Genomic DNA, 17,887 nt, shown 5'->3' on the forward strand with positions numbered 1-17,887 from the left:
GGGTGTGTGTGTGTGTGTGTGTGTGTGTGTGTGTGCGTGACTGATGGCTCTCCATGGCAGGCCCGTCCTGACCACAGGGAATGTGGTGAGAGGGGCAGGGAGAGCAGAGTGGTAACAAGAGCTGCATCTGTCAGATGATGCTGTGAGCAACAGGCGAGGATGCTCTGAGAATTGCACAGGGAGAGAGTGGTGGAGCGAGAGTGATAAATAAAAGTAAGGAACACAGGGAGGGAGGCACTGAGAGAGATGGAGATGGAGGGAGCACTGGGGAGAGAGAGAGGGGAGGGGTATGAGAGAGATCAAAAGGAAGTTTTTTTCTCTCCCTTCATCTGTCAGCCTTGGGCTGTAAAACGTTTGTTAACAACTCATGAAATTCGAACCAATCTCAAAGCGCTCACACAATCCTCCGTGTTCAGATTTGGTTTCTCTCTTGATCTTCCTCTGCCTTCCTCCCCGCATACCAATCAGCCACGCCTTTCATCCACCTCTGCAGCAGCTGTGGAAATACAATAAATATGATGAGGGACCGGAGATTTATTCTGAGAGACAAATTCGTCTTTTCATTTTGCTTACAAGCTCAGACGCCTATGTTGAACAATTCTGAAGAATTTAATGACCGCTGTTGAGCACATTCACACATTCCTCGAAACGCTTTTTGATGCTTTGTCTTTATTTTCTAGGATGTTTAGTCTGATGTTGGACTTTCGGAACATCGGATGCTAATAATGACGAGTTCTATTTTAGGTACATTAGGTTCCTCACACTGGCGTGATATTAAATGAAACTCTGCCATAAATGGACTGTTTTGTGAAATCTAAGCATAAAGAGTTTTACAGCAACTGGCTTTAGTCCAACTGGCGAAACGAAACAATTCAATAATGTACCTTGAGGTTAACAGCGATTCTGGGGCCTGCAGGAAAACCTTGAGCGTATGCCGCTTAATGTGAATGTGTTTTCCATGGGCCCCTATTATTGTGTTCTGGTAATTCTGAGAATGTTCAATCCTAATTTCTACATGAGACGCTAGACTACAGTCTTCCAACAGTTACCATTTTTTTCTTTTGCTATTTTGTCCAAATTATAGCCGACCTTTATCAAATTTAGAACATATTTGGAAGAAAAAAGGCATCTGTTTTTTGATTTGCCTTATGATCTTCCGAAGTCTTGCAGATGAGGTCCAATTGACATAAAAGGACATTATACAATGAATAATTACCCAAATGTAGATGAGCAAAGCCCGATACCACCAAAACCTATAGTGAACTGATACATTCAAATGGCCACAACTCAGTGGTCGTGAGTCTGACTCAGTTGCAAACTTTATAGTCATACTTATAGATAATTATTATTTTTCAAGTCCTTGTATTGTCTTTGATTCTCCTGGTTGACTCATTTGGATTTAATAGTAAATACCAATCAATTTTAATATTATTTCTCATTTTCATGCCTGAAAAGCCTCACGAGTTGCGACTCCAGGCAGACACCAGAAGGGAAATGAAGTGAAGCCAAGAGACTGTTCAGTGTCATGGTTGTCTTGTTTAATGTTTATGACCCCCTCCCATTCATTTCCTATCCAAATCAACAACTCAACATTCTTTTCTATTTTTCCATATATATATATATATATATATATATATATATATATATATATATATATATATATATATACTCATAATTATCTTAAACCTTGACAAAACAATTTTATTGTAAAAACTAGGGACACGTGTCAGCTCAGGGAAAACAAAAGCTCGTCCGTGCAGTCATGTCAGCCTCTACCTTTCATGCCCATTATCTCAAGCTGCCTCCTCTCTTTTTCTGCTGCCTCCTCGCCAGGCCGACAGAGCGAGACCGCTCAGCTATCCGCCAACGCAATCCCTCCTTCCCACCTGTTTCCCTGCTCCATCAATCTCTTGCCTCCTGGCCGACATTCCTCCAGCTTCTCCTCCATGTTCGCTCATCTCTCTGTCTGTCATGCTCTCCAGTGTCCTCCTTGAACCGCTACAGCGCTCTGTTGCCATGACAGCAAAGGTAACGTCAAGGCAAGAGATTGGCGAACCTGTTTCTAACCTTTTGTTTGTGCACACACACACACACACACACACACACACACACACACACACACACACACACACACACACACACACACACACACACACACACACACACACACACACACTCTCTCCAGCCCCGAGGTGGCTGTAGCTTTTCATAGGCTCTGTGTCGTGTCGTAAACCCAACAGGAACTTGTTTTCTATCTCATTTGACGCCTTTCTCAAAGATAGGCACCTGTGGCCTTCATGCCGTTTCTATGGAAACGCTATGAAGAGCCTTCTTGGCAGTGACGACACAGTCTAACTGCCGACTAATCCAAAAATGGGAAAAGAGGTGGAGCCTGCATTAACCAATGTAGCCTTTTTCCCTTGAATGCCTTCGACCACAAATTAATCTATTTCTCTGAGCTCTCACAACCTGACTAATAGGCAGCCTTTAGTCCACATTAAAATGAGGTCATTAGTGTGTGTGTGTGTGTGTGTGTGTGTGTGTGTGTGTGTGTGTGTGTGTGTGTGTGTGTGTGTGTGTGTGTGTGTGTTTTGTAATGTGCTGTGCTGTAAGCATCAGAGCTGTGGCAGATGGTAAATGTTATTTTCGCTTTCGAGTCGATGATCAGGGTTGCTTGGAACATGCACTAAAATTGTTTGAAATGGCGTGTGTTGTGAAAAATGTAAAGGTCTCAGTAAATCTTGTTTTATTGTCTGTCTGAGTGAAGCTCATTTCCACGATGACTCATCCCCTCAATTGCACTGTGCATTGAGGACAGATTTCTCCAAACAGGCAGACAGACAGACAGACAGACAGACAGACAGACAGACAGACAGACAGACAGGCAGATGGTTTTAAAGAGGCCACACTGGCAGATTAGAATGGCTCTCGAGCACAAAGCAATAATGATAGTGTGATAGTGACTCAGTGGGTTGAATCTTGCAGTGGAGGTAGCTGAGGACAGGGCAAAACATCATCACTAATGTGAAGAGAAAGGAGTTTTTATATACTAATTTATATACTGTTAACATTATTATTGTACCTGTAGTGAGTTCAATAAGGAGTAATCAAGTCGAAGTTATTGAGCAACAGATAAAGAGTTTGGTGATTAGAGAGATGTAAGAAACTTTTTATTTTCCTTATTGAACTTTCTCCAAAGCCTCATTTGATATACAGAATATACAAATAATATCATATATACAAGGACATAAGGCTATATAATATAATCATCATGGAATAGTGTCAGAATCAGTGTCACAATATGACTATTATGTCTGCGAAAACATGATACAAGAGTTGTGATCTTTCTGCTGCTCTTCTACTAAAAATGTACAATATTACAGTGAGCACATGGGACAGATCCACAATGGGATCACGCCTCATTCAGACAAAGAGAAAATAAATCATATATATGTATATATAGGGTTTCCTCCCACAGTCTGCATCAGGACACAAGCCTTGGTCCTAAAGAATCTAAAAGATATGTGGGTGTACACAATGTGTGGCTGGACGGCAGTCAAAGAGAAACCGACAGTCCAGGAATCACACATCCCAGTTGCTATGGTTAAAAAGTATGAAATAACACCACCTTTTCGTGTGTGTGAGTGCGGGAATCTTATGTAAGGGTCTCGTCTCCATCCACATGTGCCAGCTCCTTTTCCCGCTCTATCTCTCACTCTTTCCTGCTCTTTGCTGTTGGTCCTCTCTCTCTCCCTCTGTGCATCAGTGCAGTGTGTCTCAGGTAAACCACAACACTGACAACAGGTTGTATAAATAAAGTGTTTCTCTTCTCTAGCATTCGCCGACCCTTTTGTTTCTCCTCGGCTGTCATCACTAATAAGGCAGCCTCAAGGGGAAGTGTTACGTGAAATGAAATATTCGATATTTGAAGAAAAAAAACTGTGCATACACAGACAAACCATGAGCTTCTATACATCTTGCATAACCAAGAGAAGAGGCCTCAAAGATTGACACTTCACTATTTGAGGCGGCAGAAACCATAAGGAAATGTGTTAGCACACAAGGATGATTATTGCGAGAGATAAAATAAGTATTCAATTAATACAACGTCCCAGCAAAACATAGACGTAATGATAATCATAATAAGTAGTCCTTCACCTTAAAGCTCATCTACCAGGTTTAGGTCTCAGTCATTCAGCCTCTTCACTCCCTTTTCTTTGCCATCGTTTCATTATCTGCAAATGACCCTCTGATAGACGACTACCTGCAAACCCACACACATCAACTGTTCACCGTGCCTACTAACTCTTTCCCTGCTCATCGTTCTCATTTCACTTCCCTTCGCCGCAACTTCATTTCTCATCACGGCGCTATGTCACCCTCCCTCCACTCCTGTCAGGCTGTCCTTACTCTTGTCTCCCCTCCTTCTCCCTCCGGCCATCTATCTACCACCTCCTCGACTCTGCGCTTGAACTCTGAAAATCTTCCCCCACATCATTCCATCACTTTCCCATGCAGATTGTTTCTTTTGGAGGTGCGTTTGAGATGAGTGTCACACATACTTTACGCGCATTCATTGCATTGCAGAATCCGTTAGCTAGCCAGTGGGGCACGCGCGCAAGGACTCACGTGCACTAACACATGCAAACCCCCACTACATAAACAAGGCACAGAGAAGATCGGAACACACACTGAGGGAGTGGGTCTTCATTGTCTGCCCTTCTTTTTCGCCGCTTTATTAATGCTCTGAATGTCGAATATAGCACCTTTCAGTTTAATATATGACGCTAATATAGGTCTTAACACTGTTGGTTTCCTTTGATTGAACAGTGCTAGAAATGTTTCCTGGCCACCAATTACTAAAGCCTTTCCTAGCTAAGACATTTACATGTTTTAGTGATGCAGCGCCATCCAATTAAGTGAATTAGTTAATCGAGTTGGAAACTAGCTAATAGTTGAGGAATAAATTCAGAAATTTTTAATTGCTCCCGTAGCTGCGCCTACAGTGTATGAATGGTTGATAATCCTGATGTGGCACCTTGCATGGTAGCTCCTCTTATCAGTGTGTGAATGATTCCTATGTAAAGCGTCTTTGAGTATTCAGAAAAGCCCTATATAAAATCAAAGTATCATTATTAGAAATACTAAGTATAATGGATTTACAAATAGCTACTGCAACCCAGTTCAGAATATTTCCTCTCTCTTTGAATTCCAATGTGGCATGTCTCTAATTCACCAATAAATCTGGCCCATTACATCGTTTTTTGTATCACTAATATGAGACTGTTGCGGCATAAAAAGAGGAGGATGATTTAGAGTAAGAGGAACGTTGGTGATGAGAGGCTTTAATAAGAACATAGAAAGCTTATTTGGTGTACATGCTCTCCCAGAAGTTCCCTAATTAGGACAAACCTCTTCTACACAATCCTAACACACACACACACACACACACACACACACACACACACACACACACACATACACACACACACACACACACACACTCACACAGCCTTGTCTGTATTTGAGGCAGACACATACACTCTGTACCATGTCTCTCTGAATCACACTGACTTGGCCTCACTGGGCCAGATCAAGATCTACACAGGTCACATATTGGCATGTAGTATTAAGGTGCACACGTGTGTGTGAGTATGTGCGCGTGTGTCTACAATACTGAAGATTGTATGGAGAGGATCAAGGGTGTGGTGCATCAAACAAGGCACTCTTTGATTAGACCCTTATATGGACTACCTGCTGAACTGGAACAACTGTCATTACACACACACACACGCACACACGCACGCACACGCACACGCACACGCACACACATAGAACATATGCTGTTTATCCACATACTAAAAACTGCAGCTGCATCAGTTTCTTGAGCAGCTGGAATAACATAAAACCTGAAGGACGTTTGCATTTGTATGTCTGGTCTGGCTGAGGCGGCTGACGAGACAGTTGCCCTTGCACTGTCTGATTGTCTGCCTCTTAAAATGCAAGAGCAAAAAGCAAAAAGCAAAAATTAAACCTTGCTTCACTGAATGGTCTCACAAAACAGTCAATGTGATTCGCCATCAACAGCATACTATGAGCTCTCCTGAAAAATCTCTCCACTAAACTATTATTATTTTGATCTTTTATTTGGGAGAGAAGGTTTTTTCAATCTTTTTTTTTCTTCTTATAGAGTTGACCATAACGTATTCTTCACTTACTAGTATTACATTGTGTTGCATAATTCTCTGAGCATGAAAAAGGGAACACAGGCAGACAGGGACAGGCATGCAAGTATACTTTTTGCCTCTGTTTGGGAGAAATCTTTTACAAGTCAGCTAAAGGGAGATGATGATGAGGGGGACGTTGCACACGTCTATTTTAATTGCTGCAAAGATGACAGCAGGGGTTTAAAAATAGAAAGCAGTCTCAGAGCGCTCTCTCCTAGCGATGGGAGTCCCAGGTCAGAACCCCTGAGGGCAGAGTGACAGAACAGCTTCTCAAGAGGCTTCACCAGTAAACATATGATGTAACTGCATGTAAGACGAGAGAAAGGGGGAGAGTCAAAAAGTGTGGTAAGCATGCTGAGCCAGGTGTCCTACTTCACCAAACCACTTAGCTGATATTAAATTCTAACATGATGACTTCATCCTGGAGCACTTAGCCACTCAGCAGCTATTACATCATCAGACTTGGAAAGGGTCCCAATGATGTCATCCCCAGGGTGCTGAAAGTGGGGACACACAGACATCAATGAATAGGCTATGTAATATTTAAGAAAAAGGAGGCTTATATCGTAGATAAAACAATCTTATGAGTGATTTTCTATGAAAGGATGTGACGATATTTAAGAGGGCTTAACCGTAACTTATTCCATTAACCTAAAATGCTTCTGGTGTTCTTCTGGATACCCACACACTTAAACTCAGACCCGTGAAATAAAAACGTCAAAGTCAGGGTTGTTTTCTCAGAACTTGCCATAATTTATTGTAAGTTACATACATTTACATTTCAGCTGTCTTTGTGCTCACAGTAAGGGGGGACAAAACACCTACAGTAAACATGTGGCTCACACACACACACACACACACACATACACACACACACACAGTCGCTTCAGTATCAGCACGCACACATCGAACACACGCACATAAATGCATCCACAGTTAACTGTCCCCAGTGCACTCAGTCTGTTCCAGTCTATTCTCAAACCACCTAATTTAGGCTTTCTTGTACTTAATAAGTAATTATATATGAAATACCACTTGTACTTACAAAATATGTTCAATAACTCAACCATAAGAGTACAAAACAAGAACATAAATAAAAACAATATACATCTTTTATGAAGAAAACATTATCGTTATAAAATAAACTTTAATAATCCAAATTTTTTTACAGCATTGTCAGATGTGGTTCATTCTGGTTTCCATACGATGGTCTGGGTTACTATTTATATTAGGAAGAGCCGGAGAAAGAGAAGAAGAGGGAGCAGAGGAAGAAAAGAAGAAGAGTAATAGCGACATTTAAGACATTCTGCACTGCACACGGTTACAGTGACAATTGGTTGTTGCTATGGAGATGACGTTGCATGTTACCAGGTGATTTTCGGTGACAGTCTTTGGGATCATTTAAAGCTACAGGGTTCTCTTTGTCATGCCACGCCCTTGCCCACTGAACCCCATTAACTTCAAAGATAAGTGATTGAATGATTGATTGAACGATGACATAACTTCAAATGACCTTTCCCCCCCCTCTTCATTTCCCCCCTCGCCCTCACTGAAAGTCCAATGGGTACTGGCAAGCAGGACGTTAAAACCTCGCCCCATCCTCATTCCATCCCTCTCGTGGTGGGACCAGATCAGACATGGATGGCAGCATCCACTAACTCCGCGGCACTCTAATCCTCCGACAAGCCGTGCCACTTGGCAATCTGGCGACGAGGGTGGTCACAGATCTCCCTCCAGTGCTCGCCGGGCGTGCCCGCCACTGACGTTCCCAGCACCAGGCGGCCAAGGACGGTGTTGGAGCAGCGCGAGTTGCCTGTGTCTGAGTCCATCAGCAGCAGCTCCACGCTGGTGTCTCTCAGGCTCTCGTCGGAGGGTAGATCAAAGACAAAGAGCTCGTTGAAGACGGGGTTGGGGGAGCACTTCTTCACGTGGGTCTTCTTCTTACACACGCGCTTCTTCCCTTGGTACATGTTCACCTTGACGTACGGATCTAGAGTCGAAAAATAACAAGAGCAGATGAACAAAGTGAGGACAGAAGCAATAAAACTGCATGGTGAATATCCCTGCAGCGGTTGCAGAGAGGCATATTGTTCCTAAGCCAGATCAATACGGTAATCAATAGAGCGGAAATGATGGCTGTTGGTGATGGGGACAAAAGAGGCTGACTGTGTAAACACTATGAGTGTGTGCGTGGGTGTGCTTGTCACTAAAGTGCTCTCTATCACATCCTGATCAGATTACTTCAGTGCGGTGGCGGTGTGTTTACGGCAACTATCGCAGCATCCAAAGTGGTCTGGGCTGCTTGGCAGGAAGAGGAATATGACTTCCGTCTCATCCCTTTATGGTTATGCGGCGGAAGTTTGTGCACACATGCGTTTGGAAAAGGTTCCGTGAAAAAGAGTACTGTATGTACCTGTAGGTCCATTTTTTTCAGTCTTGGGAAGGTGGCGAGCTTTGAGGACGACCACGGTCAGAGTGTTGGTGGTGGACTGGTAACACAGGGAGAGCAGCAGCTCGCCTCGGCCCGAGGACTTCTGTGGAGAAACGGGGGAGATGTTCGGTTTAGCCATATTGTTGTTAGCATGTTGTTGAGTGAGGCCAAAACATTTGCCTCATTCTGCATCTACATTCTCATTTTACAATTAAACAAGTTCTACAAGGTAAAATGTATTCAGTAACAACTAATAGCGTGCAACTATTGGCTAAACTACATATTAATAAACAACTTAGCAGATAATTAGCGACTATCGACAACATTTTGGTGAAACCTGCAGCTGCTTGTACGACCAATGATGTAAATACTGACGGTTAAATGATCGATTAAATAATCATCACCCGCTTAAGTGCCGTGCTCTCATATGTTAACTAGCACAAAAAGGTGAGGGAGAAGCTCCCTTTTATGCGCTACATCATTTCCTAAGAGAGTTGACGCCTTGGATGCTGCGATCACACCTAACGGGACGTGACGCCGCAGCAAATTGGTTGCCATGGCAATGAGAAGTAGCACACAGACAAATACAAACTTTACCCCTGATTTGATGTAAAGGTCTCTGAAAATACAGATGTGAGTGTGCCGCAGATTTGTTTCTATATTGTTCCTCTTGGGTATAGATGAGAGAACAAGCGACTACACACACACACACTCCAAACAAAAATACTATACTCATGTTTTTGTCATCCTCCAGGGTGAAAAGAGGGCGACGGCTACGCTGCTAGAGACATGCTGTATCGATTCTCACGCACGCACGCACACACGCACACACACACACACGCACACACGCACACACACACACACACACACACACACCACACAAAGCAGTGAGACTAAATCTATGCCATGCAGACAAAGAGAGCCACCACCCTGTATGCCAAAGGGCAGATCAGATAGAACACTGTATACGGCTCATACTGAGAGAATTCAGCCAAAGACAATTTACTATTGCACATCAAGCACATGGAGATATTAAATACTAGATGTAATATGGATGAGCAAATCTTAATCATCTTAAATTCTTTGGACGCCGTAAAATCCTGTTGTCAAACCATCAAAAAAGGTTGTTTCTAATGCAGAACAAATCATATGTTCTCTTTAAATAAAGGAAACACTTATGTGCAGCTGAACTGTTAAAGTTGCCGAGCCGTTTTCTCTTTTCACCTGCCATGACATGATACTACACAACAGAGATCAGAAGAAGAATCCCACTGCAAAGCATCGTCATGGATTCTAAAACACGTTTTCTAATGAGTGCCGTAAAAAGCAGCCAGACACAGCAGACTCCACCCTGCAGCAGAGGTTTATGAGATTTGTCTCTCCTGTGAAAAAACAATATGGTTAGTCTCAGCGTGGATAGAGCGAGCAGAACATAGTATCCTCTTGATGATAAAAATAAAAACAGAGGAAGCTCTGCTGAAGGGGAATGAACATTTTAGATTTCTCAGATTCAGAGTCGCGTTTCCCAGCACTTCTCTAGAGTACTATATCGCAACAGAGATCTTTAAAGATATTACAGATAGCTCACATTCCTCCTGGGAAGGCACACACATATCCTCTCCCACCCAGTAGCCACAGTGCTTTCATTAAAGTAGAGTACAATATCAGGCCACAAATCTATAATTACATTGGTATCATCTCCCATTCCACCTGCAAATGGACGAATGCCAAACCATCTCGTACCAATCTGTAGAGCGCTGCTGTATAGACCACAGACCTTTGATAACCTGTCTGAGTGTCATGACTCACTCTACACAGCCTGTCCCTAATCAATCCCCGTCTGCAGTGCCGGACAACCTTGCGTCACGACTGAGCACAGCACATACCTTATGACCCTGTCTGTTGTGAACGCACCCCCGCACCCTGCCCCATTAACTTTATTAAAGATTAGGGGGTGCGTAAACCGCAAACTTTACATGATGTTTTTTTCCCATGTATCTAATTTCTACTGACACTATGGGATACTCATGCACACACCTAAATTATTTTCACCCACAATGCCCCGGACCGAACCAGGCTCTGGTGAATCATAGACTGTGTATCAGACCCCCTGGATCCTTACGGGAATGCGGTTTGTCAGGGGTGTTGGAGAGCCGGCAACCTGAATCACCTGGCTCACTTTCATCAGCGAACACTCCCTCTGGAAGTGTCCGGGCTGCCCGCACCTCCAACCCTCCTGCCCTGATGTTTGAGGGGACCCCTGTCGGTGAGGAAGAGTGCCGACTTTTGCTGGGGTCGGCGGATCAGGGGGATGGGTGTCGAACTTGGAGCTGGTGTGGGCCGCGACAGGAGCTGCAGAGGTAGCCTCCTCAGAGGGGCGGGCATCGGCCGGGCTGAAGCCAGCATGCAACCACTATCCCCCTGCCCGCTGGGATGGACCACCGCTGGGATGGACCACCAGGTGGTCATCTGCCAGGATGATGGCGGTCCCCAATACCCTAAGGCGGTGGCAGCGGACCCATGCAACCCCAGGGTCGCTGTCTGCGCCTCCCGAGCCAGAAGAGGCAAAAGCCTGACAGCCCACTCCACCGCAGGCCAGCCGCACGCCTCTGCCATTGCCTCGAATGAGTCCAAGAATGACTGCATGTCGTCTGCTGCAGTTATCTTGTGTAAGACCACCCCTGCCAGCGCCCTCTCTACAGGCCTGGGCCTGGAGCTGCTTGTTAGTCTCCACCTGGTCCCTTTGTATGGCGGCGATCCCACCCAGCATCTGCCCCAGCGCAATGATCGGCTTGGTCGGCATATCTAGGTGTTGCTGGTTGTTCTCCATGCGCTCGCCCCACGTTGGGCGCCAGTGTAACACTCCTCGGTTACCACCGTGGTTCTCTCGCAGCACACTCAAATAGCGTTTCTCAATCCTTTTATTATTATGCGTTCTGTGTAGGCTGCCTGTTTTCCTGCCGTGCTTTCGAGTGCACCCGCCGGGTGTCTGCTTCCTGCTCGGTCCTCTCTGTCGCTCTTACAGAGTGTGAACCCTGCTCTCCTTCTTCCTCTGTTCCTCCCTCACTACTAGTGTTTATACCGGAGACAATCGAAGATTTGTCACAGCTGAGGCTAGTTACACCTCTTCCCGGCACCGTTCCCTGAACCACTCCCCCACTCAGTCCACTCTGCAGCTGAGCCCAACCATGCCCCGCCACCGAAATGACATTCCTCTAAAAGGAAAAATGGCCCACTGGAAATGAGCTTAAGTACGTTTGTGGTCCTCACGGTTGCCAGGAACATCCAGAAAGGAGCAGAAGTGTATTGACCACCAGGCCGTAGATCCATAATGGTGTGGATATCACTCCATCTATTCAATATACTACTGCAAATGTTCAAATGTCCATGTGCTTCCCTTTCAAATTGACCATCCCTGTAATACTGTTATATTTGTCTTTATTGAATTAAACACAAAATAACCATAAGTTTGATTATTGGATGGTTTGGATGGTTTGCTAAATTTATTTTTCTGTCAGCAAAGATATATTTGCATTTAGGTGAATTTGAGTAAACTCCATGATTAAAATATCAGAACATCTTAATAGATAAATGGTTTTCAGGATTATTATGTATCGATTTATGTACTAATTAATAATGAGAGAAATGATGAGTCATTATTGGACCAGTCATTATTTTGCGGTGTGTTATAATATAAATATATTGTATGCTGTAAAATCCTTTTTGAGACACTGTGTGTCATAAATCGAAACCTAAAGATTGCAAAGATTGCCCAAGAAAACTGATAGCTATTTTTTTGTATACAGATATGAATCATAAATTAAAACGATTCAAACAGGATTGTTCCAGATCTTACCTTGACATTCTTCTTGATGATCTCTCGGCTCATCAGGACACGTCCCTCTGATAAGTCGATCCCAGACAAGGGTACAAGGGTCTCTCCGATGACCTCATCACGGGAGAACCTATCAAAGCTCAGCACCATGAAGTGAAGGGCCAACTCCGACACTCGGGCCAGTGGGATCCCGTAGAAGCTGAAGGTCTCGTCAAAGGCGGGGTCAAGAGTCTTTCTCAGTACCCTGGTCTTCACCCGGTGCTTTTTCTCCGGCAGCAGGGTCAGCTTGATGTAAGGGTCGGAGGTCAGTGACTGCTCATCAGTTGGAGTCAGGCCATGGGCTTCCTGGATCAAAGTCAAATCAATCAATCAGACAAGCATGAGTGATACCATTTCTCTCAAAACACACAAGTTATTTAAACCACCAGCCTAAACACGTATAGTACCTTGATATGGACGATGAATGCCTTCTTCTCTGGCTGGTATTCCAGGGAAAAGTGGAGGGTTCCTAGTCCGCCCTCCCTCTCCTCTACCTGGGGCTTGTCCACAGCTGGGGTGGGCGCCTGGCTGGAGAGGGTGCTGGATGGTGAAGGGAGATCACGGCGGTCCATCACCCCTGTATTGGGAGAGGGCAGCTCCAGGTCCGGAGAGCTGCGCACCTTCTGGTTGTGGTGATGAAATGGTTTGGTGGTAAAGTTGCCATTCAGATCCCGGTTCTCCAGATCCAGATGCAGAGCCTGTCGAGAACCGTTTGGACTTGAGGCCAGTTTACCCTTGCTGGTCGGACTCATTGGCGCCACGGTGTGGCAGTTCCCATTAACATCAGTTTTACCGATGTCATTAGTTGCCATGGTGGCATGTGCAGCAAACTTCTTCTTGCTGCTGAGGCTCTCCGGGTAGATGTCGACCCCTTTGAGCATGTGCACAAACTTGTAGGCAGGTGTCTTCTGGGATTTGGCATTTTTACGCTGGCAACAGATCCATGCAAAGGCTGACACAGTGAAGACAAGCCCGAAGACACTCACCACAGCGACACCTACTGGCACCGCTACTATGGAGGACAGAGAGAGCAGAGGGAGAAAATAACTTTCATTAAACATGTCTGACCACACACCTCAACAAACACTGTGGTACAAGCGCCAGTCAACCTTTAAACACCTAAAATAACAGCAGATGCAATTGTTTCACTTAGGCAATTGAAATCTTTTGTGAGAGTGACTGACGCAGGCTGCAGTCTTGACCTTAGATGGAGATGAAGACAATGCAATCTGATCAACCCTAAAAAAGAACCATCAGCACTGTGTTCATATTCCAAACATGGCAACGGTAACTTAACAGGAAATAGGTGGTGGAAATAATGAACTGCTGGGAAAACCTCCCCATGCGAAGGATTTCTTGAAGGCAGGTTTCTAAAATTGGCTGAACTCAGGATTAGAACATAGAAAATAACAAAACCTCAGGTTCAATGTTCTTTCTTATTATGTTATCTGGTATTATCACGATCATTATACAAGCTAGTCAATGACATGCAGACCTATAATGTAAACAGGTTAGAAAATAGATATTTTGACGGATGACTAGAAACATCAGGATCCCTCTGGTCGATACAGAGAAACATAAGCTTATGTATCGTAGCAAAACAGATTCTTGCAAATTATGTTATGTTTTGTGCTAAGCATCATGGTTCACCCTGATATACCAACTGCAGCGATAACATAATAGCCCAGACATGTATGATATGCCCTGTGTTATATTCATTTATATTCCTCCTACATTTTCTTCAACAGCAGCGGCACTTTAGGGACCTAATTCCTTTTATATGGCCCTTTTGTCTCATATAGCATCACTAGAACGTTACAATGGAGACCAATTACTGGGATATTTGCCACTCGGTGCTTCGGTTCTTTGTTTTGTGGTCTTGAACTGTGACTCAACAGCTGCCTTCTCATGCAGTCAGAGGTAATAGTTGTATTTCAATGGAGGAAATGCGCACCATTTCCTGCAGCTAAGAGGGCGGCTCAGTGGAAAAGCACTCAGGTTACCACGCATCCAAAGAGGGTGTGAGAGGGGTGGGGTTGCGAGGGGGGATGATATCACTTATGTATGCCACTTGTCATGTGAATCATTTTCATCTGGTTAAATCTGAGGAGTTCACTTGTATCAGATCATTATTATTTTTGTATCATACATTTTCACTTTCTAATGCAGCCTCGTTGCCTGGGTCTTTCTGATGCCGAAAGTGTCATGCTAACACTCAGAAAACAATATAACCAATATATATTTCCATTCTTATTTGCCTGTTTCTGACTGACGGAAATGTACAGGTAAACAGTAATGTATCAAAATAGTTTTACTTCTTGGCTGCTATTTCTAATCATAGAGGCCAATATGATATTGTCTAGGTATTATTCCAGAGGTTATTATGCTCATATTTTAATTTCAAGAGGATATAGGCGTACATTTTTCTGTGAAAGTTGCTGGCGTAGAATGGATCTAAAATGTATAACTAACCTAAAGGGACTGCCTCTAAAATAAGGAGAGATAGGCGTATTTCAATTTCAGATCACAGCACATATACTGTGTTCTTTCTTCTCTTTTCAATTATATTTCAGCCTAACTTCGTGGGTGGAGGGGTTTTAAAGGCAACAACAACAACAGACAGATGGATGTGGCAACGGGAGGGCGGTGAGGGAGCTGCTCAAATCGAGAGGAAATAAAGGAAACAAAAAGGTGCTTTCCAGGCGTCACCTGTGCTTTAGTAAAACCCACTGTACTCAAGTCCATTAATAATAATAATAATAATAATAATACATTAACTGATCTAACATTAATGTCGTAAAAACACGTCACTTGCACCTCATTCGTTGGTTTTCCTGATGATTTGCTGTTACTCTTAAGCTAGCTGTAAAATGGAGGCTGGATGTTTTCCCAAACACAAGGGGGTGGGCGGGTGATCATATTTTGGCCACCTTTAGACACGCCCCTGGACAACACACTGGACAAAGCCATTCCCTTTAACTTGAGTATTGTTTTCATAGAATGGACTAGCTAATACTTTTGAGACAAGTGACGTGTAACTCTGTACTTTTGGAAGAGGAACAAGCCCAAGTAAACCACCAACAACATCGCACATTAACAACTGTATCACAAATCAAACTGGTCACACTCACCGAGCTGAGCGCCTTCCTCCACCATTGGAGCCATAATCGCTGTCCAAGGTGCTGAAAAGGGTCCCTCTGCTTTCACACCGAGCTCTCTTCTCTTCGGTGGTGAACTTGTTCTCCTGATGACGAGGTGCAGTAAATCTCCACAAAGTCTCGGCTTTGATTATGTTTAATAATGCAAAGGGTTTTCTTTCAGCTTCAATAATTGAAAGGGCAGCCTAGTTTTCCGAGAGAGAAGGATGGAGGGATGCTCTGTCCTCACGCTGCTGCTGTTACTCTGTGATGCGTGAGTGTCTCAGAGGCGGCAACACCCAGTTCTTTCTTCCTTTCTCTCTCTCTCTCTCTCTCTCTCTCTCTCTCTCTCTCTCTCTCTCTCTCTCTCTCTCTCTCTCTCCTTGTTGGCTCCGTCTCTCCCTCACCCTCTGTTCACCAACTCCTCCCCCTCCCTACCGGTAACGCTGAGCTCATCAGTGCTGACGCAGTGGTGACGGAGGCTGGCTGTGAAATCAGGACCCCAGAGTAGCAGCACAACAGGGCTGCCAATTCCCCTGATTGATTGGAAACGAACGGCCTTAGTCTGTATCGCTCTACTCCTGTGTGTATGTTTAGTTGGGTATTTCTGTGTGCGTTCCTTCTTCCATTTTTTGTTAACACTGGTGAATAGATCTGTTATACTGTGGCCTTATCATTCATTACAGTTAGTTGTAATTTGGATGTTTTTTATGCAGTGATATTTTCCACTAATTTTTGATTGTTAATAATTACAATAACAACTTTACTATAACCAACTTGTTTAAAAATCTACAGTGTATTAAATATATGTTGTTTCTAGTATAATTTACGATAAACCTTCCAAAATACTGCAGATGAACAGTAACTTTAGACTCACAGCTCAATAAAGAACAACCCTGGTTGTATTCAAACTCCCAAAGATCTTGTGGAATGCCTACTGACATCATGCAGATCACTGTGTCCTAAATTGCACTGCTGCGTATTATTAATATCATTATACAACTAAGAATAGGTTTCAGAAAACATAGTTTTCGTAGGTTTTTTTAGACTGTTATAACAGTATAATGTATGATGAGTGGGTGTAATTCACTGCACAGTCGCTGAATACAACTAAAAGACGGGGGGAAATAAAGGAAGGAAATTAAAAGTTTGTTATGGGTTGGAACACATATTTTATAGCTCTTAAGTTGTGTGGCGATCAAAAGACTGAGGACTTTTGTATATCTTGTCCAAACGAAGATGACTGAGTGTTTTGGCTCATTTAAAATAAATGATGTTACCATGGCACTTTGTAATGTGTAATGTAAATTCAATGTGTCTAACTGTAATCAATAAGTAGACGTTTTTATCTGTGCAGGTAATATAATGTCCACAATCAGCTACACTGGCCCTGACACATAACAATACATACTGTACATGAATAGTGGAAATGTGACAGCATACATTGGTCCTTGACATTGTCAACGTGTTTGACATTTGATATAATCCAATACTGACCCCTGGTGTTCATTGTAAAGAATGCCTTTTGATTTAGGCAACATTATTGGAACGTAAAAGTATGGCCACTAAACCAAGCACACTGAACACCAACAATTGGAACAAATCAAGATTTAAAATCCATATAAAAATAAAGAAGACATATAATAATATCATCATCAGCTTTGTTGGTGTACAAACTGTTTTTTGTCAATCAGAGAGTCTGACTGGATTTTAGGTTTCACAGGGTGATGTTTACAGTAAATGACTACATGAACACAACTCAGTGTTTGAGCTAACAGTAATTGTTTTTAACCCCTTCATTCCTCTGAATAGACTCGTTGTGAAAACAGACATGAACATGTGTCTCGATGCAGGCGGACAGTGAGTACACACAGATGACATGTGATGCGTTTCTGAAATGGTGGTCAGCTGCTTAGGCCAGGAAGTTAAAGACAACTTTTTGAATCTTGAGACTTTATCATAAATTCTCTTAAATGAAGAAGTAAAGATGTTCCATGGTGCATTTATAGATTTCATCTTTTTATCACAGTGCCTCATGTTGCCTGTGTGTTTTAGTTTTTTTGCATATGTATTTTTTTCTCGCATATTTCCCATCAACATCTAACATCCCAAACACACACTCGTCCACACACACACACACACACACACACACACACACACACACACACACACACACACACACACACACACACACACGCACACACACACACACATACAC

The 17,887-nt window shown here is 43.4% G+C and overlaps 1 protein-coding gene across 1 annotated transcript; it reads right to left on the bottom strand.

The window, feature by feature from the left end:
- Nucleotides 1–7,897: 7,897 nt before the first annotated feature.
- syt4 (synaptotagmin IV) lies at nucleotides 7,898–15,697 on the bottom strand (the record flags this gene model as incomplete). The annotated part of the gene is made up of 5 exons (XM_079215931.1): nucleotides 7,898–8,217; nucleotides 8,641–8,761; nucleotides 12,515–12,838; nucleotides 12,940–13,544; nucleotides 15,664–15,697. 5 exons carry the CDS (start codon nucleotides 15,695–15,697, stop codon nucleotides 7,898–7,900), a joined length of 1,404 nt encoding a protein of 467 aa, XP_079072057.1.
- Between the last annotated feature and the right edge of the window lie 2,190 nt (nucleotides 15,698–17,887).

This window comes from Taurulus bubalis (genome assembly GCF_910589615.1).
Source record: "Taurulus bubalis genome assembly, chromosome: 3".
NCBI lineage: Eukaryota > Metazoa > Chordata > Actinopteri > Perciformes > Cottidae > Taurulus > Taurulus bubalis.